Source organism: Aegilops tauschii, chromosome 5 (genome assembly GCF_002575655.3).
Source record: "Aegilops tauschii subsp. strangulata cultivar AL8/78 chromosome 5, Aet v6.0, whole genome shotgun sequence".
In the NCBI taxonomy this organism is placed as follows: Eukaryota; Viridiplantae; Streptophyta; class Magnoliopsida; order Poales; family Poaceae; genus Aegilops; species Aegilops tauschii.
The window spans coordinates 49,299,108-49,322,498 of record NC_053039.3 but is presented as its reverse complement, the minus strand read 5'-3'; the positions used below and the strand labels follow the sequence as shown (position 1 = coordinate 49,322,498).

The following is a 23,391-nucleotide window of genomic DNA, read 5'->3' as shown; positions in this document are numbered from 1 at the left end:
TACGGACCGAGGGGCCCATTGACCCCACACGGCCTCTCCATGTGGGTGGGCCCCTGGTCGCGTGGCTTGGCCGCGTGGGGGCCTAGTATGGCACCCTGGCCTCTCTCGGCATTTTCTAGAATCTTCGTAACTTGGAAAAATCATATTAAATCCTTGGTATATTTTGACCTCCGAAGTCAAAAACATGTAGAAAACAACAACTCGCTCTGAGCACTGAATGAATAGGTTAGCCCAGAAAAAAATGCTATAAAAAGTATTTAAAATTGATATTATAATAGCATAAAACAATAAAAAAATTATAGATACGCTTCGAGACGAATCAAATATACTTTATCATCGAGAGGTCGAATCCGAACCTCTTACACTAGCTCCGGCACCCCTCATATTTAGCCCAAATATGAGGCAGATATGGGAGCACCCGGGGGCGCCCACCACATCGGACTGACAGCAGAGTCCCATGCGGAAACGCCCGGAAACCCAGTGGTCCAAAGCTTGTCTCCTCCGTCGGACCGATGTCACCGCTTCGGCGGCCGAGTAGTGCCTAGTCCGGCTATTTAAGTCGACCGGCGACGCTGAAACCCTACCATCCATATTTTTCTCCGCCTGTCCACCGCCGCTGCCACTTTCCACCCCCTTCCGCCTAGTAGCCATGCCCCTATGCTGCCGGGTGAAGAGCGAGCCATTTCTACTGCCGGAGGCTACGCGCAAGTCCGGATCACCGCGGGGCTATCTCTGATGGATCTTAAGGGTTAAAATATGAGAAACTCGAAAGAGGACGTTTGGCCGGATTTGCAAAGTCGATGCTCCAACAGTGTTCTTGTTTACCCTTTCCTCAATCCCTCATCCCTACTCGTTGCTGCTTCTATTTCCCATCCCCAACAAAGGTTCAGAATCGAAACGCAAGACGGCACTCCGGTTGTTGACCCCGCCGCCCGAGCTTGCTGCTGCGCAACCATCGCCGCCGCCGCCGCCGCCGCCGCCGGGTCTCCCTTGTCCTGCTCACCGCTGCTCACGCCCCTCAGGTATCTCACCGTGGATCTCACTTATCTTCCGTTGATCCAATCCCCTTCCGTTTAGATCCTCAGAATAGGCAGCTGATTTGGTGCGCGCGTTGGGTGGAAACAGAGAGTGAATTCCAAGAGTTCATAGCAGAGCAGTCCCACTGAACCCTCTTTCTTCTGCCTCGTGATTAGGCAGGCCTTCAATCCTACCATGTGTTTCATCAGCCACTTTTTTTTTCTTCTTCTTATCCATATCTTATCAAATACTGCCTCCATTTCTAAATATAAGCCCTTTTAGAGATTTCAATACGGACTACATACGGATGTATATAGACATATTTTAGAGTGTAGATTGACTCATGTTGCTCCATACGTAGTCCATATTTGGAATCTCTAAAAGGTCTTATATTTAGGAACGGAGGGAGCATATATCGCACTGCTCATTAAGCAATTGGCTGCAGCTCAAGCATTGCCCTGTTTAGCTTTTCTTTCTTTTGGAAGGAGGGAGCTTTGTACATCACAAAGTTATCTTCTTACAATCTCTCTCTTAGCAGTAATATCCAACACACGCAACCTGATGATTAGCCCCTCTCTTCATATGTTAGATTTTCACATCGACAGTTGAGGCATTGTTTGCACCTGTATTGTTGAGGCCTTGTATGCATGTACATCAGTGGATGCTGTTTAGCTGTTTGGGCTATATTCTGTTGCATCTACACAGTGACTTCTACAATGTCATTTTTATCCTACTACTCAAACTAGATTTTTCCTTGTCTCATGTTTTCCCCTCTTATCTGTTATCCCTGGTCAGAGACAATTCAAATGGAAACCAATGGGTTATCTATCAAGAGTCAGGAAATCGGGTCAAAAAGAAAGTGGGAGACTAACGCAGACCTCAGCCGCCGCTTTTGCACTAGCCAACATGAAAGTCCATGGGAAGGCGGTACAGCGAAGCACATCACATGCCATTCCTCTGAGTACCAAGGCCAGTCTTCGCAAGAGTGTCCTCCATGGAATTATGGTTCGCTCACTACCTCGCCAGGGAGGCAAAAAGATTTCCGCTTTTGCAGTAACCAACATAAAAGTCCATGGGAAGGCGGCACAACAGAGCACATCGCATGGCATTCCTCTTGGTACCAAGGCCACTCTTCACAAGAGTGGCCTACACGGAATGGTGGTTCACTCACCCCCTCGCTAGGGAGGCAAAATGATTTCCGCTTTTGCAGTAACCAACATACAAGTCCATGGGAAGGCGGCACAACAGAGCACATCGCATGCCATCCCTCTTGGTACCAAGGCCACTCTTCACAAGAGTGGCCTACACGGAATGGTGGTTCACTCACCCCCTCACCAGAGAGGAATGATTTCCATGTTTCAGGAGGTCAATTCTTTCTGACATTCAACCCATACGAACAAGATGTAGAAAGTAGGTACCTTCAGGACAAAAAGAACGGGGTAATCACTTGTTTGGTCTGTGGCAAGGAAGGACATTACAGTAGTAAGTGCCGTTTCAAGGATCAAGAGCACAGAATCATTTGCACAGTCTGTGGCAAAAATGGCCACTGTAGCATGTGGTGTTGCCAGCAGAACAAGTCGGAGAATTGCGCTTGCACCCGCTGTGGAGAGATAGGGCATAGTACCAGTACACATGGTCTCAGTTGCTCAAGCTGCGACGAGCATCATGACGATGGAGAGTGCCGATTGGGCGAAGTTAAATGCTTTATCTGTGAATGTCAGGATCATTATCTTGCTCAGTGCCCCTTGAATTCAGTATTGACTGAGGCATTTCAGGGTCAGAGAGAGAACTTCCAAGCTGCTCTGCGGCTTGCACTATCAAAACAACGCAACCCATCATCTACACCTGCCAAGTGTTCCGCAAAATCAGAAGGAAAAGTACTGACCGCCAACAACTCTAGTACAATTTGCTTTACAAGCCGTGAAGAAGGTCACAATGCCCATATGTGTCCGCAGAAGTTCGGAGCTATATCTGGCAACACGTCAAAAGAAGTAGAAGAGAGCAGCACTATAGTTACATCCTCCAACATGTCCAAAGTATTAGAAGAACAGGACCCTGGTATTGCTAAACAGTCATCAGAAATGAAGCTGGCATCGGTTGTCCATTGTGTAAGGTGTGGTCAGGAAGGGCACTCGGCCAAGAGCTGTCCAACACGGGTGTTTACATGCTACAAATGCAATGAAGAAGGCCACACATCCAGGAATTGCCCTCAGAACCAATCATCAGAAATGAAGCCTAAATCGAATGTCCACTGTGTAAGGTGTGGTGAGGATGGGCACAGGGCCAAGAGCTGTCCAACACGGGTGTTTATATGCTACAAATGCAATGAAGAAGGCCACATATCCAGGAAGTGCCCTCAGAACCAATCATCAGAAATGAAGCCTAAATCGAATGTCCACTGTGTAAGGTGTGGTGAGGAAGGGCACAGGGTCAAGAGCTGTCCAACATGGGTGTTTACATGCTATAAATGCAATGAAGAAGGCCACACATCCCAGAATTGCCCTCAGAACCAATCATCAGCAATGAAGCCTAAATCGAATGTCCACTGTGTTAGTTGTGGTCAGGAAGGGCACATGGCCAAGAGCTGTCCAACACGAGTGTTTACATGCTTCAAATGCAATGAAGAAGGCCACATAGCCAAGAATTGCCCTCAGAAGCGTTAAGACTGCCACACCGAGAGCTGTCGGTAAAGCAAACAGTGCCACACACTATACATGTCGTTACATATTCAATCACGCCGAGAAGCAGCTGGTGAAGAGATTTTGACACTGAGATACAACCAAGGAAGCTCGCAAAGTTACTCACTGAGCTGAGCCAGACCTCCACCTTTGACCAAGAAGTTGTTGCAGAGTTACTCACGCCGAGAAGCAGCTGGTGAAGAGCTTTTTCTTGTGATATTCTAGCTGTTGAAAGTTTTCAAGGATCGGTCTATTTATGATATGTGTTTTAGAATGTCCTTTTCTATGAAGTTGGTGGTGCCAATTGAAGATCTGATGAAGAGACATTCCCAAGACTGCGTTCACAACTGCCGGACTGTGCAAGTTACTGGCATGTTCCTTGGTTTAATAAATGCTTATCCATACTAAATGAACTTGATGAAGAAGTGTAAGGAATACATCTGGGTAAGTTGCGGCAATATTCTGTAATATCTGAAGAATGCATAGGACATCTTAGTTAGTACTGGAAAGTTCCGTAAACACCATGAGTTGGTACTGGAGAAGTTTTGGAACCATTTAAATGATGAGTTCATCATGTGTGAAGTCTGAATGATGGCAAGTTGCCTTCTTACTTCGTAGTACAAGATATGTCTGCAGAAGGAGTTGCATTGATACTTGGGAATGCCAAGATTTACCTGTTTTTTTTTTAAAGACGTGTTGATGATTTCGAAATAGTTGTAACCCTGGGGCTCTTCCGGTAGAGGACCTAGTTACGTTTTTTGGCAGGAGCACACATAACAAACTTAGGCAGATGAAGTCTTAACACCAGTGCTGGCAGACTAAATGTTTACTAGTTCTGCATTAACTAATGACCTTCATTTTCTGGAATTACATTCTTTCAAACGAATACTCTGCATAAGTGTTATTGATATTAAAATACATACTGCTGTTGTCTTCTGAAAGATCCAAAAGAAGCTCTCCATTTAACCTTTACATAACCGTGCATTTCGAATAGAGACTTGGCTAAGAGAAAAAGTTACTCATTGTTGCTCAGTACATGGATGCTCGATTGCTGAAACATATATAATGTTGACCCCTAGTTATATTGCGGTTAATTTGTCGAGCTGCACTTTACAGCCCTTGATCTGAAGTGACTACATAATGATATAATCATAGAACTCCAATCTAACTGAAAACATGGAAATCCTACATTGTGCTTGTATATATGAGTTATCCATAGTTTCATTGCCTGTTTTAGTCAAAGAAGTTTGAATATTGGTCTGAGAAATGTAGAAGTAGAGTACAGCCTGTTAGTTAGCAGCTTTTGATTATAAACCGCCAGATTTTGACAGCTTGTAAATTGTGGCTGTTACCTTGTAATGTAATTTAGGTATAGAATGTTTCCGGAGGATGGAGTGTGTTTGAACAAGCTGAACCAACATTTGAACACATTGCCTGGGGGATTGACTGCTTTGCTTGGTATGGCTTACCTTCTCAATGCATAGCGCATTCGTAATAATTAGTTGCTGAAGAGAAAAAGTTACTCTTTCTTGCTCAATACTGTTACCTTGTAACTCAATTTAGGCACAGGGCAAATTCACCCCTGAACCACTAATCGTCTACCAAGTGAACAAACTGACATTATTTTTCAAGAAAAAACAATAGATATGCTAACTCAGTGCAGCTACGCTACCAAAAAAAAAAAGATGCATTGCTGAATGGTAAACCACAGCTTCACAAAGGCTCAACCAGAGCACCATCCTTTTCTGAAGAACATAACGAGACCGCACTGCAGTTTGATATGAAGAAATTATAGTTGTGCATGCACCTGTTGTTCAGTAGCTCACCAACTGGTCCATGTTACTTTCAACTGCTGTTCTCTGCCTAGTTTGCAGCATTGCAAGGACATTTCGAGTCTAGTTCTCCGGTTCGCTGGTCAGTCGCACCTCTATTTACAATGTTCATTTGGAACAACTTGGTTTTGCACCTCCATTTGCAATGTTCATTTGGAACAACTTGGTTTCATACTAGTACATTCTCATCCGTGTTCTCTTGACAGGATGCAATCCAACGCAAACCTTCCCAGGAAAAAAATATGCAAGGAATCTACAGGACCCCTTTAGGAACAGCAACAGCAAACCATGCCATAAATATTTATACGGATCTTACATGCATTGCAGCAATGATGAACTATCGCGATTGGTTCCATGTTGCTGTATACTTGTGCCAAGTGCAGTTATCTCTAATGATGTTTTGTCCTTGTTGTTTTTATCATCCAGTTCAAGGCATGGCGTCATTGGGTTTGAGGTATGACTGGACCTGGCCGTTGGGATGCCCACCATGGATGATTCAATGGCTCCTCTCCAATTTCCTTACTACTTTGCGAGGCTTTTGCCAGATCCAAATTTTTGTCTGCTTTGTACTCCATCCGTCCCAAAATAAGGTGATAGACTGACAGTACTAAATTAGCGACACTTATTTCGAGATGGAGGAAGCACGTAGTACATGCAGGTTAGGCGTCGGCAGATCGATGGGGACTGCTATGAGGATCCTTGGCGTGCCTTGGCTATATCTTTGAACAATTTTCTGTCGAAGATTATATCGGACAATTTTCTGAACTTATGGACCAGTTGACAGCCTATGAGCCTGATCCTGATATGCCTCATTATATGACTAGATTTGTTTAGGATACAATGTTCGTACGATTGTTGTTGTTCAAAGGCCCGCCGATTCAGATGCTGCATATCCTATTGCTGTTGTGCACGAAGAGATGGGGGAGTTTGATGCTGACTTTTATTCGCCCAATCGTCGGTCCAGTGTTACTTCTAAGTCTTACTGTCAGAGCAAGCAAGCCAGCACTCGAATTCCTGGATAGCCAAAGAGAAATGACAATTTCAAGAGCAGCCCTGTTGGAGATGACAAGCTGGCAACATTGAAGGCTTACCGAAGAGCAAAGGGATTTGCTTCATCTGTGGCGAAGTGCAATACTACTGTTGAGTTGCATATTGTCCAAGAAATACTTGAATTCTATTCAGTTGACAATGCTGATTGTGAGGGCAGCAATATTGAACTTAGGTTTTGTCAGCAGAGGCGCAAACAACAAATGGTGCCATTCGCGTAGATTGTCAGATAGCTGAGCATACAGTGGACTCTGGCAGTTCTCATTCCTTGGTCAGTGCTCGCTTGGCAACACAACTAGTAGGACAAGAGCCACTACCTAAGATGCAAAAGGTCCGTATAGCTGGTGGTGGGCATCTACTTCCACTCAAGTTATTCCTCGCTGTAAATGGACTGCGCTCAAATGATCATGAATTCCAGTATGATTTTAAGGCGCTACCTCTGCAATATTATGATGGTATTATTGTTGGAAATATGACCTAGAGGCAATAATATAGTCATTATTATATTTCCATGTTGATGGCTCTATTTTGTACGCATTTTGGGAGCTCATTTGTTGCATATTGTCTCCGTATATCATGTCCTACTGAGCCAATTACATGTCCATTATGCATGCTTCTCCGTTTATACACTTTTCATTGTGAGCATTACATAATTTGTGGTTTTATAGTTTTCTTTGTTTATTGTGTCTATAGGTGAGAAATCATGGACGAAGCACGATGAAATGGTCAAGATTGAGATAAAAAAAAGGAGGACCTTCAGTTACCAGGCTTGCACATTTTGGAGTGTCAAGTATGACATTTTGCAAAGTGCTCAATTTGAATATCCAACACTACCGGTGCATCGGCATCGTTCATACAAATCTAATAAGCCCAAGAACGTCAAAAATTGAGTTCGTATGAAGGAATGCCGGCAGATTCACCAAAGGAATCCAAAGCAAAAGACAATCTTCGCGAGCGGGAAGTTGACAGCTTCAGTCCACACGAACCAACACGCCGAAGAAGCATTGTATCAGGGCACCACCGGTTTGGAAACATCACCTCTCTTGCCGGCGATCGAGAGAGAGAGAGAGAGAGAGAGAGAGAGAGAGAGAGAGAGAGAGAGGAAAATCTGGCGTGGACCTGACCATCGACGAATATCTGCAGTCGCAGCACCGCCGGCGCAATGCTCCTGTAAAAGCTCCAAGGCTCCACAAGGACGCCGGAGCACGCCTCACCGCGGCAGCGAAGCTAGAGTAGAAAACGAACCAGAAGGCAGCAGTCGCTGCCATGCCTGCCTCGATTGGAAAACCTGTTTCCAGATCCACCGACGACTTCCGCACCCAAGCCACAGGGAAGAGATCCGGAGCACCTTTATTCAGCGCCGCCGCCATAACCGTCGAAACCAAAACAACAGACCACAAAAAACCTAGCCCTAACCTATCCACACACCATGAATAAGATGAGAAGGTTCCCCCATCATCCCGCTGCCGGAGTGGCTGACAGAGAGCGATGGCACATGAGTCGCCTCCCTTTCGCCTGTCGTGAGAGCAAACAAAGAGAAGGGGAAGGAAGACGGTTCTCATGTCGAATCTTAGCCCATCAAATATCTTTGATTGCAAGCTTGTGCTATGTGGGATGATGTTTCAGCCAATATTTATTCAGTGATTTTATAGATCTTGCTTCAAGAGGTGAGTGACTAGTGTGATTTTTAAAGCCTGGTACGACAAAGTGTTTAAAGGTGACCCTTTTATTTACCGTTGGTACAAATTCAAATGCAATTTTTACTCCGACAGGCTGCATACAATTAAAGAAAGTAGAAGACTAGTATGATTTTATTTTAATTTTTTAGTAGTCATTCTACATCCAATTGTCTTTGCATTATAATTGTCTTTACAGTAAATTCATTTAAAATAGTAAAAAAGTTTTTATTTTTTATTCTTTTGTGATGCTAGATGCTCACGTGCGTGAAGTCCATGCCGAATTTCATGGAGTTTGGAAATTTCAGTAGCTCTCAGCAAAAAAAATAAATTTTGGAGCTGTAAGAAAGTGTACCATTCACGTACTGTTTTGATTGATTTTTTTTTGCCTGAGCTCCTCATATGTCCAAACAAATTGAAATTTGACATGAACATCACGTATTGAAACATCTTCCATCTAAGAAATTTCAGAATTTTATAAATTTGTTTAGTATTTTTTTTGAGTTTATTTACTGTTCGCCTGGTGCAGATAAGCCTGGGCACCGAATTGAATATCCGTATTGAAGCCCAATTTACTCTTCCCCGCTAAAAAAAGCCCAGTGACCCAGTCTACTCTATATCTATATTCAGGCTCATAATCCGAACCAACCCAGTTTACCTTACTAGTATTTCTCAAAAAAAAAACAGTTTACCTTACTGCTCCTCGTTCCCTCATCTCGAGATAATTACACGATAGTACCACATTTGGGGCGGTGGTGGCGAATTGGTACCATTTTTGAAAAATTTTACGTGTCAGTACCACGTTTGGGTCTAACCGTTGCAAATCGAGCTAATCTTTGTATTTCTACGTATTGACGCTGGAACTGACCGCCCGGGCCCGCGCGTCAGCTGCCACGCTGGCGAATCGGCACCCGCCCGCCCGCTCGATACGTGCGGTCCGGCTCGAACCGGACCGGCCCGTGCTCTGTCTCTCCCTCCTCGCTCGTGCCTTCCTCCTCGCTCCTCTCTCGCCGCCCTCGTCGCCGCCCGCAGCGTTGCCGGACCGGACCGCCGCTGCCCGCCATGGTTTTCGAAGACGAAAGCAGTGAGGAGACGTCCAGCCTGCCGTACATGCACTCGACCTCATCCACGGACGGGCTTAACCAGGTGATTTCCCTTGAGCTAGGTTTAGGGTTAGGGTTTCAGATTTGGGGCTTTTTGATTTGGTTGATTTTGCTGGGTTTTGATTTGGGCATTTTGTTTGTATGAGGTTCGGCAGGTCCCTTTCAGCGTTGAAGATCCAGATTACCAGGGGCTTGAGCTGGAAACGATGTCGCCATGTGAGAAGCACGGGAAGGCATCTGAGAGGCTTGTCGCATTTGAAGGAACAGACACAGGGAGAAGGTTCTTAGCATGTGCAGAGCCGGTATGAATTGTAGGGTGATAGTTGGATATTATATTTTGGTTGATAGTGTCATTTTATTGTTGGTTTGACAGTGGCATATTGAACATGACTACAAGGCCTGATTATTAGGGCATATTCACTTTTGCAACAGCAGTGGCAGTAGTTTCATGACAATGGTACTGTTATTTAGCAGTGGCATTGTTCTTGGTATCATGTGAAATATTCAGTTTAGGACTTCTACAAGTTTTATGTTGCTGTTGTGGCATTTTTATACAGTGCACTGTTAATTATGTTGCTGTTACACTTTACTCCTGTTTGGAACTAAATATTGAGTGCAAATCTGTTCAAATCTGTAGCTGAGTGGTGTTGTAATTTGTCATGCTGTTATTTAGTGGGTAGGTACATCTCAATTACCAGTGTAGCTTAGTGCTGCTATTTTTACCAATTTAGAAAGGAAAAATAGTGGTAGGAACTAATGTAGCTTAGTGCACTAGTTATTTACCTGTGGTATGAACTAACTTGTTTATTATTTATCTTTTTGCTCTTTTTGCAGGAAGGGCAGAATTGTGGGTTTGTTGAATGGGTTGATCATCAATGGCCCCCAACAATGCAAAATGCATTGTTGAAGCTGTGGGCAATGGTTGAAGATAGCAAGAGTGCTAGGGTGAATGATAATCTTGAAAGTTCTTTCACTATCCACCATCTGACAGAAGAGAAGAACAAGTTGGAGGTCAACTATGACAAACTAGTCCAAGATGTGCATGAGCTTATGAGCTTCCAGGAGGAGAGGGTGGTGGATTTCAGACATCTGCAATCTGCCATTACATATCAGCATGAATGCAGAAGTGAACTAGTGGCTGATATGAAGGCACATATGGCAAAGAGAGATGCAGAGTCTGAGAAGCTTAAGTAGAATTATGAAGTGCTACTGAACCTGACAAGAGCTCAAGCTACAGTCATCCAGAACCTGAAGTTGAAGCATATTACAGACAAGCAATTGCTTAGTGAAGCTAAGATGAACTTGGAGTTGAAGAATGCAGAGCTCACAAAGTCTGAGGAGAAGCTCACCCAAGATAAGCTAGAGTTGAAGTTTTAGGTTTCAGATTTGCTTAAGGGAAAGGAAAAGCATGGTGAAGAGATGGTGCAGCTAGAGCTTCAGTTTGCTGAGCTGATGAAGGCAGAGGAGAAGCTGAAGGAGAAGATCAAGGGGATCCAGGCCATCTTAGAGAAGTGAAGAAAATGAATATGAGCTAGTGGGCAATGCTGACCTTTTGGGCATGATGGTTGTGTAGTGTATGGCTCTACTAAATGTGAACTTCTCTAAGATGAACTATGGCTGTGTATGTATGTAGTAAATATGCTTTTCATCTTTTTGTGAGAAAAGGATGAACTATGCATCTAAACTCCACTATGTATTGTGAACAATGGTTGTGTACCCTATAATATGTTGAACTCCAGTAACTATTGTGTGTTATGTTTGCTAGACTTGAAATGATGTTATATCATGCATTGGAAGATGGATCAGATATTCTGTGTTATGCTTGCTAGACTTCAGATTATGATTTCTCATGCACTAGGTTTTATATTAGATGATTATGTTAGCATTGGAAGACTATTTGATGGTTATGTTAGCACCGTAAATCCTAATGGTTAGGTTTAGGTGGCTCCGTCGACTCCGAGGCACCGTAAACCCTAAAGGTTAGGTTTAGGTGGCTCCGTCGACCCCTAGGCACCGTAAACCCTAATGGTTAGGTTTAGGTGGCTCCGTCGACCCAGGCACCGTAAACCCTAAAGGTTAGGTTTGGGTGGCGCCGTCGACCCCGAGACACTGTAACCCTAAAGGTTAGGTTTAGGTGGCTCCGTCGACCCCTAGGCACCATAAACCCTAATGGTTAGGTTTAGGTGGCTCCGTCGACTCCGAGGCACCGTAAACCCTAAAGGTTCGGTTTAGGTGGCTCCGTCGACCCCTCGGCACCGTAAACCCTAATGGTTAGGTTTAGGTGGCTCCGTCGACCCCTAGGCACCGTAAACCCTAAAGGTTAGGTTTAGGTGGCTCCGTCGACCCCTAGGCACCGTAAACCCTAATGGTTAGGTTTAGGTGGCTCCGTCGACCCCTAGGCACCGTAAACCCTAAAGGTTAGGTTTGGGTGGCTCCGTCGACCCCGAGACACTGTAAACCCTAAAGGTTAGGTTTAGGTTGGTTCATCCATATGACCATAGCCACCATAAACACTAATGCTTAGGTTTAGGTTGGTTCATCCATATGACCAAATAGCAAAACAATGCCGTTAAAGTATGAACATAAACCATCAAGTTATCCACCCAAGTGGCATCAATCCATGAACCATCAAGTTATCCCCAACAGAACCATCAAGATATCCATTGGCATCAGCACAAGTTGCTTTAGTGGCATCAAACACAAAAGAAAACACATTGTAGTGGCATCAAACTCTAAATAATACACATTGTACCATGAATACAAGTTGCTGATGTATCATCAAAGCAAAATAAAGCACAATGTATCATCAGCACAAGTTGTTGTAGTGGCATCAAACCAAAATAAAGCATCAGCAGTAGTTACTGGAGTGACATCAAACCAAAAGATAACATTCCACATTGTAGTAGGTGCACATTGTAGCATCAGCAGAAGTTTGCATCACCTTCTGCCACCTCTACAGCATTGAACCAGGTCATCCATCTAGTGTGTGTGTGCCATCAGTTGGTGGAGGAGGAGCACTAGAAGTTGAGGCACCATACTGCCTTGGGGCAGAGAAAGGCCTTGAAGAATGAGCACCTCTCCGAGCGGTAGATTGAGCACTAGAAGATGCTCTTCCACCACCAGCCCTTCTTCCAGCACCTCTGCTAGCACCACTTCCACCACCTCTGCCAGCACTAGCAGAAGCTCTAGGTGTTGCTGAAGCAGTTCTAGGTGTTGCTGAAGCAGCTCTAGGTGTTGCTGCAGGAGCTGTAGGAGCAACACCTCTTCCTTGTGAATTCCTTGCAGCAGGCTTGGAAAACAATTCAAAGGAAACACACTTAATAATACTACAAGTAAGAAATGTACAAGGGACAAAGGTAATTTACAGAAACATCAAAGTGAAAAACTAGTTCAAAGGGCTTACCACATGTTTGTTCTTTCTTAAGGCCAACTCAGGTTTCAACTGTTTAAGGCAGCTTGTGTATTTATGCCCTTGTAATCCACAATTGCTACAAGTTATTGTCCCCATTCTTGAGGTGGACTTTGGCTTTGGAACTTCAAATTTTCCCTTTATCCTCTTCTCTTTCTTTCTTCCTTTCTTGACTTTAAATGCTGGAGGTTCTATGTCTGGACCTGGGGTCTTTGTCCAGTCATGCTCACCAGGGACATGATATATCATTGGTTCATATGCTGCCAAGTAATATGGTTTCTTGAAAAATTTGCTTACATAGTCCTCTGGAAACCTTTTTGCCTTGTTAATTGCTGAGATGGCATGGTTACATGGGACTCCACTGAGGTCCCACTTTCTGCAACCACAGGTTTCAAGTTCCAAATTGACAGCATGTGTTTGCTCCCCACTAGTTACTTGCCACAAGTTAACACCTGCTTGAATGGGTTTGCAGTACCTGGCCCTTTCCTTCTCAATCTCCAACTTCTCACTGTAATGTGGTGTGATCTCCCATCTAGCTTCCTTTCCACTCTCTCTATTCCTATGCCACCTAACCATCTGCTTATCCTTTATGCCATCACACATAGTTCTTATTGGTTTTTTTTCCTATGATCTAGGATGTACTTGTTAAACACCTCAGACAAATTGTTGACAACCAAGTCAGTCTTGCAATTTGTGTCAAATGCATGCCTAGCCCAGGTTTTCTTGGGTATTGCACTAAGCCACTGCCAAGCTTCCTCACTCTCAGCTTTGAGATCATCCATTGCTATATTAAATTTGTGTTCATTATATGCATAACTGGCATTATCCATGCACTTCTTAAGGTCTCCCCCCCTAAAGCCAGCATTTTGGAAGTTTGCATATATGTGTCTTAAGCAGAATCTTTGATTATTGTTAGGAAAAACTCTATCAACTGCAAACAGTAGCCCCTGGTGCACACAATTTAAACAGCTAAGCTACTGTCTAATACACATGTAAACACATATTTAGCAGGCAATGCAAGGTGGATAGACATACCTTCTGTCTGTCAGACATTATAGTATATGGACCATACTGTCCAACTTCTCCTCCAAGACAAATTTTCAGTTGGTGTAGAAACCAGCACCAGTTTGCTTTGTCCTCTTGTCCAACAATGCCAAATGCCAGTGGGTATATGTTGTTATTGCCATCTCTACCAGTGGCAGCAAGGATTTGTGCACCAGTGGTTAGCTTGATAAAACATCCATCAATACCTAAAACAGGAAGTAAACATAACATGTTAAATGCATTTATATGTGCAAGCTATTGAAACTAACAACATCAAAGTAGTGTACAAGCTAAAATAAACTAACCAATGAATGGTCTACACCCCTGTAGAAATCCCTCCCTTGCTCCATTGATGCAGTAAAACATGGCATGGAATCTGGGTCCTGGATGTGGGATTTTTTCAGTGGCTCTTGGAGTTACAGTGCTGACTACAACTCTACTCCCAGGGTTTGTATCCATGACAGTCTGAGCATAGTCTCTCAGCCTTGGGTATTGCTTCTTATGATCTCCCAACACAGCCTCAACAACTAGGTTTTTTGCCCTATATGCCATAGCCTTGGGCACATCCACACCATACTTTTCCATGCATGCATCAATAAGTGTATGTATGCTAGTAGTGACATCAGATCTGAATAGTGGCTCATATTGCTTTGCAAGCCACTTGGCACTTACCCTGGTTGTTTCAGTTGAACTAGGGCAAGTGTGTTGTAATCTCATCTTCTTAATTGCAAAAGTGTTTTCCCCTTTTATAACAGCTGCCACAATGCAGAACTTGCATTGTGAATTCTTGCAATGCACAATGATCCTCTTATCTGAGTTCCTGTGATACTTGAAGTCTCTGCACTGAGTGATGTGCAAGCTCAACAAAGCATCTCTGAATTGATGTTGATCTATGAAACACATTTGCAGTTGTAGTTGTTGGTGTGGTTGCTCCAAATCCTCATTGTACCATACTCTAGGTGGCCTCTTCTTTGCCCTGCTCTTCCTTCCTTTAGGTAGCACAAATGCTAGTGGCTGAAACCCATCATCTTCACTGTCCTTCAGTAAACTATTATCTTCTTCATTTGATGATGGTTTCCAATCAGGTTGCACTTCTTCTAAAACACTGGAATGTGACCTTGTTGTTGGTCCCCTCCTTACTTGCAGGTTCTGCTTCTTCTTTGCTGGCACATATATTTTTTCTTCCTCTTCTGGAACAATAGGGTCATCATCCTCCAAATCAAATAATTCCTCTACCTCTGTGTCACCCTCATAATGCACTTGTTCTTCCTCCTCTGTTTCTTCTTCTGATTCTTCATCCTTTGTTTCTTCTTCATGTTGTTCTTCTACTTCTTCCTCTATCTGTCTGTTTCCCTGTTCCATCTCCATGTCTTCAGCATCATTCATTTCCTCATTATAGTTAGGCCTTAAATCCCCAATATAATAAGGGTTAGTGTCACTGTCATATTGCCCTTCAGATGAAGATGCATAACTGCCATCATAGCCATCTTGTTCTTCTTTCACAACTTCTTTTAACTTTGGATTTAGAACACTCCTGCTCTCTTGTGTTAAAACAACAGGGCCTACAGCTGCAATAGAGCAGCTACTCTGACCTTCATAAGCTACACCTTGCTGATCAACAGCATACACAGAAGGATCAGCCAGATCATAAACCACAAGCTCAGAATAAACAATTGCATCTAATTTTTGCTTCTCTACAAAACCCTTTTGTGCTAAACTGACAGCTGGTGGACAAGCCCTAAATAGAAAATTAAGCACCAAACTCTCCTCATCCTGCCTCTTGATCAACTGTAGTTTAACATTACTATCAACCAATTCCAAACCCTGCTCTCCTGGGGGTCTCCATGTAAAACAGCAGTGAATTATCAATACTAAAGCCTTATGTTTCCATCAATGCAACCATATTCAGATATGTCACATCTGAACAACTTAACTTCCTCTCTAATAGATCATTATTGTCAAAATGGATCCTAAAATTCCATATGTCTCCATATAAACTACAATTCACATGCAATTTGCCTAATCAGTACACTATAACCCTAATTAGCAAATAAATGAGAAGAAAAAAAAGACAGAAACAGAAACTTACAGGACGCCGCCGAGCCCGTGGGTCAGCTCGTGGCTATTGCTAGGGTTCGCCATCCATTGTTGTGCCAGCCGTACCCGCTGCTCCATGGACAGTGCGGGCTCCATGAACTCGTCGTCGTCGCTGGAATACTCAGAGCTCGAGTAGCAGTCGCCGCCCTCGATTGGAGATCTCCCCTCGATTCCTCCTGCCGCGCCGCTGCCGAAGAGGGGAATGTTTGCGCCGCCACCATCGCCGTTGCCGCCATCGCCGCTGCCGCCACCACCGCCCGGGGTCGCTGCCGCCATCGCTGTAGAGACACGTGCGAGGGAGCTAGGGTTCGTCGACGAACAGAGGAAGAGAAGAAAGGAGAGGGAGAGACAGAGCACGGGCCGGTCCGGTTCGAGCCGGACCGCACGTATCGAGCGAGCGGGCGGGTGCCGATTCGCCAGCGTGGCAGCTGACGCGCGGGCCTGGGCGGTCAGTTCCAGCGTTAATACGTAGAAATACGAAGATTAGCTCGATTTGCAATGGTTAGACCACGTAAAAATTTCCAAAAGTGTGGTACTATGGTGTAATTATCTCCTCATCCCCACTCGTTGCTGCTTCTATTTCCCAACAAAAGTTCCGAACCGAAACGCAAGGCGGCACTCCGGTTGTTGACCCCGCCCCCGCCGCCGCCGTCGCCGCCGCCGGGTCTCCCTTCTCCTGCTCACAGCTGCTGACGCCCCATCAGGTATCTCACCGCGGATCTCACTCACTCGTCTTCTGTTGATCCAGTTCCCCTTCCGTTTAGATCTTCTTAGGTATAGGTACCTGATTTGGTGCGTGCGTTAGGCGGAAACAGAGAGTGAATTCCGAGCCTACATAGCAGAGCAGCCCCACTGAACCATCTTTCTTCTGCCTCGTGATTAGGCCGGCCTTCAATCCTAACCATACCATGTGTTTCATCAGCCACTTTTTCCTTCCTTCTTTTTATGCATATCATATCAATATACAGTAGTATGTCCAACACACACATATTAGATTTCGCAACTAATGTATTTGTTGCATGAATGGTTGACGATTCCCCAGCAAACATTATAGTATGGTATTCATGAATAAATAAATAATGAAAATCAGATTTTTGCTTTACCTCGGTCTTACGAAGATGCTTATATATATAGCAGTATACACAATTTTCGATTCTGACACCATATTAGTTAACCGGGTCTTTTATGTGATGTAAACTTTGCTTTTTTCAAACACCAAGTGTTTTTCAGAACTATTATTAATATAGCTCTTCCTAGAGCACTGGCAGCAACCGCATCATGAAAGGGTCGAGGGAAGGCGATCCGATATGCATCAGTGACAGCGAAGGTAAAATTCCAATATCCGAGCGCATGTCGTGTATTAAAAATAATTGTTCTCTGTCCTGAAGGCATATGCGTGGGTTATGCATTGTATAGGTTTCAGACTCCTTGAACCTTTCTGCATGCTCTTATAACAATGATGTGAGGTGTGAGATTTGTCTGACTCTTGTATGATTAACTTTTAAGGAATCGTTAGCCATTCATGAATGTTTAGCCCCTCTCTTCACATGTTAGATTTTCAGATCGGCGGTAGGAGGATATCGACACCTGTGCTCAAACAGAACTGCGTATATAGTTGAGGCATTGCTTGCACCTGTATAGTTGAGCCCCTGTATGCATGTACATCAGTGGATATTGTTTAGCTGTTCTGGGCTATATTATGTTGCATCTACACAGTGACTTCTACAATATCATTTTTATCCTACTCCTCAAACTAGATTCTTCCTTGTCTCATATTTTCCCCTCTTTATCTGTTATCCCTGGTCAGAAACAGTTCAAATGGAAACCAATGGGTTATCTCTCAAGACTCAGGAAATCGAGTCAAAAAGAAAGTGGGAGACAGCCGCAGACCTCAGCCGCCGCTTTTGCAGTAACCAACATGAAAGTCCATGGGAAGGCGGTACAGCGAAGCACATCGCATGCCATTCCTCTGGGTACCAAGGCCACTCTTAGCGAGAGTGGCCTCCATGGAATGATGGTTCGCTCGCTACCACGCTAGGAGAAGTACTGGACCCCGACAAGTCTAGTCCAATATTCAGAGCATGTAAAACAAAAAACTCAGGGAAGAGAAGGATATGCTTTACATGCCGTGAAGAAGGTCACTATGACCGTCAGTGTCCTCAAAAGTTAAGAGCTATGTCTGCCAACCTGTCAAAAGTAGTAGAAGAGTTGCCTCCACGGCATGATGGTTCACTCACTACCCCGCTAGGGAGGCAAAGCAGTAACCAACATAAGAGTCCATGGGAAGGCAGCACAACAGAGCACATCGCATGCCATTCCTCTGGGTACCAAGGCCAATATTCGCAAGAGTGGCTTCTATGGAATTATGGTTTGCTCACTACCTTGCTAGGGTGGCAAAATGATTTCCGCTTTTTCAGTAACCAACATGAAAGTCCTTCGGAAGGCGGCCAAACAGAGCACATCGCATGCCATTCCTCTGGGTACCAAGGCCACTATTCGCAAGAGTGGCCTCCACGGAATTATGGTTCGCTCACTACCTCACTAGGGAGGCAAAAAGATTTCCACTTTTGCAGTAGTCAACGTGAAAGTCCATGGGAAGGCGGCAAAACAGAGTATCAGGACAAAATGAATGGGATAATCACTTGTTTGGTTTGTGGCAAGGAAGGACATTACAGTTGTGACTGCCCTTTCAAGGATCAGGAGCACAAAGTCATTTGCACATTCTGTAGCAAAAATGGCCACTGTAGCATGTGGTGTTGCCAGCAGAACAAGTCGGAGAGTCGCGCTTGCACCCGCTGTGGAGAGATAGGGCATACTGCTAGTACACATGGTCTCGGTTGCTCAAGCTGTGACGAATATCATCTGGATGGAGAGTGCCGACTGAGCGAAGTTAAATGCTTTGTTTGTGAATGTCAGGATCATTATCTTGCTCAGTGCCCCTTGAATTTCCAAGGTGCTCTGCGGCTTGCACTATCAAAACGAGGCAGCACATCATCTGCACCTGCCAAGTGTTCCGCAAAATCAGAAGGAAAAGTACTTAGAGCCGATGGGTCTAGTCCAATTTGCTTTACGTGCCGTGAAGAAGGTCACTTTGCCTTTCAGTGTCCTCAGAACAGCCCCAGCATGTCCGAAGAATTTGAAGAGAGCAGCACTATAGCTACAGCCACCAACCTGTCCAAAGAATTAGAAGGCCAGGACCCTGGTACTGCCAAACAATCATCAGAAACGAAGCCGATATTGTACGATCAGTGTTGCCCCTCAAAAGCAAAAGTACTGACCTCCAACAAGTCTAGTCCAATGGTTAGAACATGTAAAACAAAAACAGAAGGGGAGAAAAGGATGTGCTCTACATGCCGTGAAGAAGGTCACTATGCCCGTATGTGTCCGCAGAAGTTCGGAGCTATATCTGGCAACACGTCAAAAGAATTAGAAGAGAGCAGCACTATAGCTACATCCTCCAACATGTCCAAAGTATTGGAAGAACATGACCCTGGTACTGCTAAACATTCATCAGATATGAAGTGGGTTCTTCGATGTGCTAGCTGTGGTCAGGAAGGGCACAGGGCCAGGAGCTGTCCAACACGTGTGTTTATATGCTCCTTATGCAATGAAGAAGGCCACAAAGCCAAGAAATGCCCTCAGAAGCGCCAGAAGCGTTAAGACTGCCGCACCAAAAGCTACCGGTTAAGCAAACAGTGATACACACCATACATATGTCGTTACATTTTCAATCACGCCGAGAAGCAGATGGGAAAGAGACGTTGACACTAAGATACAACAAAGGAAGCTCAGTAAGATACTCGCTGAGCTGAGCCAGACCTCCACCTTTGACCAAGAAGTTGCTGCACAGTTACTATTTCTTGTGATACTCATAGCTGTTGAAGACATAGTGTTCCCTGTTTCGCTCCACCTGTGTTTCGTCTGCCTGCCCTTCGTGCTCAGTTTCCTCCCAAACCCACGTTGCCTCTGCGCACCTCCGTCGATTGCCGTCTCCGTGCTCGTTTCCCACAGCCCTCACCCTGAGCATCACTGTCCAATCCTCCCCTTGAGTGTCTGCCTCAGGGCTAGGATGGGACCACCTGACTCAGCCTCCTTCCCTCCGTACGGCTAGAGCAGACGCTCCTGGGCAACGGCCGGCAGAGCGTCGATGACTGTCGCAACGAGCGGCAGTTAAGGCGATGTCGGAGGTCCTCACTGATGGTGTTGAGGCTCGGTCTGGGATCGTTGTCCATGATAATACCAGAGGACTCGCCCTGCCTGGTGATGTGTGTGTGCGGTGTCCTTTGTTCGATTGACGTTTCCGTTGCAGGCATGCTATACTCGATGAACCTTTGGACGACCATGGAGGTGCAGGCAAATCCATGGTGCCATATCGGTTCTGCATGGCGTGCCGCGTGTGGGTCGGTTTCTTGAAATTCCTAATTGGCACCCGGTTGTTCTGAGATAGCACCAGTGCATCGGAGATATTTAATATCTACAGTAGTTTTTGAGTTGTAAACTGTCCTGAGCTCGATGGTTGAACTGGATGTTTGACAAACTGTGATGAATAATGTTCTTGCTAGCTGCACTGGATGCTTGACAAGTTGTACATAATTTTTTTTTCTAGCTTCAGACACTTCAAATAATGTTCTGTAGCAATCGGCACAGGAAGATTGTAGCAATAGACTCCAAATATAAATATAGCTTCTTTTTTTCTACAGACAACAACAAATATCTTGTAAAGAATAGTTGCTAAAGATTGATAGCTTAGTTATTATAATAATGATGCCTTAATGATGGTAGTAGCAACACATGTCTGCATTAAGAGAACATATGTGAAAAATAAGAATTTGATTATCTATTTATGGGCTAATGTGCAGAACCACCTCTGTAGCCGTGTCTCCAGGCCCCACTGCTTCTTTGTCTTCATTTCTGAGAATATTTAGTAGTGAAGTCAATAATACAAAATGGATCAAATGGACTTGAGATTCTTTTTTGTGGCTTGGTAAATAACACAACTATATGGTACTGAAGATGATTCAGAGTTTTTTCTTATCACTGATTTGTTTTTATTCTTTCAAGTTATGTTAGAATTGAAAGTCCTCCTTTATATTTACAACACCTATATATTGACATTAATGGAGGATAACACATCTTGTACATGAAGCATCTGTATTTTTTTTTTCTAGGATACGCTGAAGCATCTGTATTTGATAGCTGGTGGATCAGAAGGGTGAAGTCTGAACTTGGTACCATGATCGGAGAGCGTATTGGTCATGAGGTTTTGGTTTCTACTCTACTTACTAATCCATGTTTCTTCATTTCTTCATGCATTATTGTTCAAGTAACCAAAGTCTACTAGTATGTCACTGCCAATTATGTTTTGCTGTCTATTCTATCTGTTGTAACAAATCTCACTGTGCAAACAACAACATTAATCATTGGTAAGCATGGATGATTCATGTGCGCGGAGTCAGGGACCGTCGGTATGTTGAACTTAGGGCACTGCCAGCCTGCCTCCACGACCTGATGATGAGGTAGGAGGCGAGGGTTATCCTCACTGGCATCGGTCCGACTCCAGGGGCAAAGAGTGCTTCTTCTGGAGGTACGACTTCTACATAGCGAGTTGTTCCACCATGAATCCCAATGCACTTCTGGAGGTGGCGGTGCCTTATGTCCCATGTTCTATTTTTTCTCGTCGGAGACCGCACTTTTACTTCATCGGTCTTATCGCCGGTGCTCATGGAGATGGCGGATAGAGGACGACATGGGCTTGGACATCGGGCGCCGCCGCCGTAGGATAGGTTTAGGGCCGAGTTGTTTTTCTTGTTTAAAATGTAATGAAAATCCGCCGTGTTTGTATGAAATCCGTCATGTTTATATGAAATCCGGCCTTATTTGCACGAACTTCATCCGGTTTGTTGAAAAAGAGTTTGAAATGTATGTGGCTGATACGTCCATTTTGCATTATGCTTTTATATCAATATTTATTGCATTATGAGCTGTTATTACACGTTATGTCACAATACTTATGCCTTTTCTCTCTTATCTTATAAGGTTTACATGAAGAGGGAGAATGCTGACAGCTGGAATTCTGTGCTGGAAAAGGAGCAAATATTAGAGACCTATTTTACACGTTATGTCACAATACTTATGCCTTTTCTCTCTTATCTTATAAGGTTTACATGAAGAGGGAGAATGCTGACAGCTGGAATTCTGTGCTGGAAAAGGAGCAAATATTAGAGACCTATTTTGCACAACTCCAAAAGTCCTGAAACTCCACGGAAGTTACTTTTAGAAATAATAAAAAATACTGAGCGAAGAAAATATCAAAGGGGGCCCACACCCTGGCCACGAGGGTGGGGGGCGCGCCCTACCCACTGGGCGCGCGCCCCTGCCTCATGGGCGCCCTGGTGGCCCTCCGGTGCCCATCTTCTGCTATATGAAGTCTTTTACCCTGAGAAAAAAATCACAAGCAAGCTTTCGGGACGAAACACTGCCGCCACGAGGCGGAACCTTGGCGGAACCAATCTAGGGCTTCGGCGGAGCTGTTCTGCCGGGGAAACATCCCTCCGGGAGGGGGAAATCATCGCCATCGTCATCACCAACGATCCTCTCATCGGGAGGGGGTCAATCTCCATCAACATCTTCACCAACACCATCTCATCTCAAACCCTAGTTCATCTCTTGTATCCAATCTTTGTCCCAAAACCTCAGATTGGTACCTGTGGGTTGCTAGTAGTGTTGATTACTCATTGTAGTTGATGCTAGTTGGTTTATTTGGTGGAAGATCATATTTTAGATCCTTTATGCATATTAATACTCCTCTGATTATGAACATGAATATGATTTGTGAGTAGTTACGTTTGTTCCTGAGGACATGGGGTAAGTCTTGCTATAAGTAGTCATGTGAATTTGGTATTCGTTCGATATTTTGATGAGATGTATGTTGTCTCTCCTCAACCTACTGAAAATGTTTACTTTGAAATTCCTTCAGGTGAAGTGTCATGTAGTCGACGTTCACATAACACCACTAGAGGAGAGACAACATACATCTCATCAAAATATCGAACGAATACCAAATTCACATGACTACTTATAGCAAGACTTACCCCATGTCCTCAGGAACAAACGTAACTACTCACAAATCATATTCATGTTCATAATCAGAGGAGTATTAATATGCATAAAGGATCTAAAATATGATCTTCCACCAAATAAACCAACTAGCATCAACTACAATGAGTAATCAACACTACTAGCAACCCACAGGTACCAATCTGAGGTTTTGGGACAAAGATTGGATACAAGAGATGAACTAGGGTTTGAGATGAGATGGTGTTGGTGAAGATGTTGATGGAGATTGACCCCCTCCCGATGAGAGGATCGTTGGTGATGACGATGGCGATGATTTCCCCCTCCCGGAGGGATGTTTCCCCGGCAGAACAGCTCCGCCGAAGCCCTAGATGCCAAGGTTCCGCCTCGTGGCGGCAGTGTTTCGTCCCGAAA

At 44.4% G+C, this 23,391-nt stretch overlaps 2 protein-coding genes across 2 annotated transcripts; both read left to right on the top strand.

Moving 5' to 3' along the window:
- The first annotated feature begins 585 nt into the window (after positions 1-585).
- LOC109743352 (uncharacterized) lies at positions 586-4,330 on the top strand. The gene is made up of 2 exons (XM_020302445.4): positions 586-1,022; positions 1,813-4,330. Exon 2 carries the CDS (start codon positions 1,824-1,826, stop codon positions 3,678-3,680), a length of 1,857 nt encoding a protein of 618 aa, XP_020158034.3. The 5' UTR covers positions 586-1,022; positions 1,813-1,823; the 3' UTR covers positions 3,681-4,330.
- Positions 4,331-16,461: 12,131 nt separating this feature from the next.
- LOC109743358 (uncharacterized) lies at positions 16,462-22,771 on the top strand. The gene is made up of 4 exons (XM_073499769.1): positions 16,462-16,607; positions 17,161-17,230; positions 21,072-21,163; positions 22,062-22,771. The coding sequence occupies exons 2-4, from the start codon at positions 17,182-17,184 to the stop codon at positions 22,155-22,157; spliced, it is 237 nt and encodes a 78-aa protein (XP_073355870.1). The 5' UTR covers positions 16,462-16,607; positions 17,161-17,181; the 3' UTR covers positions 22,158-22,771.
- Positions 22,772-23,391: the final 620 nt, after the last annotated feature.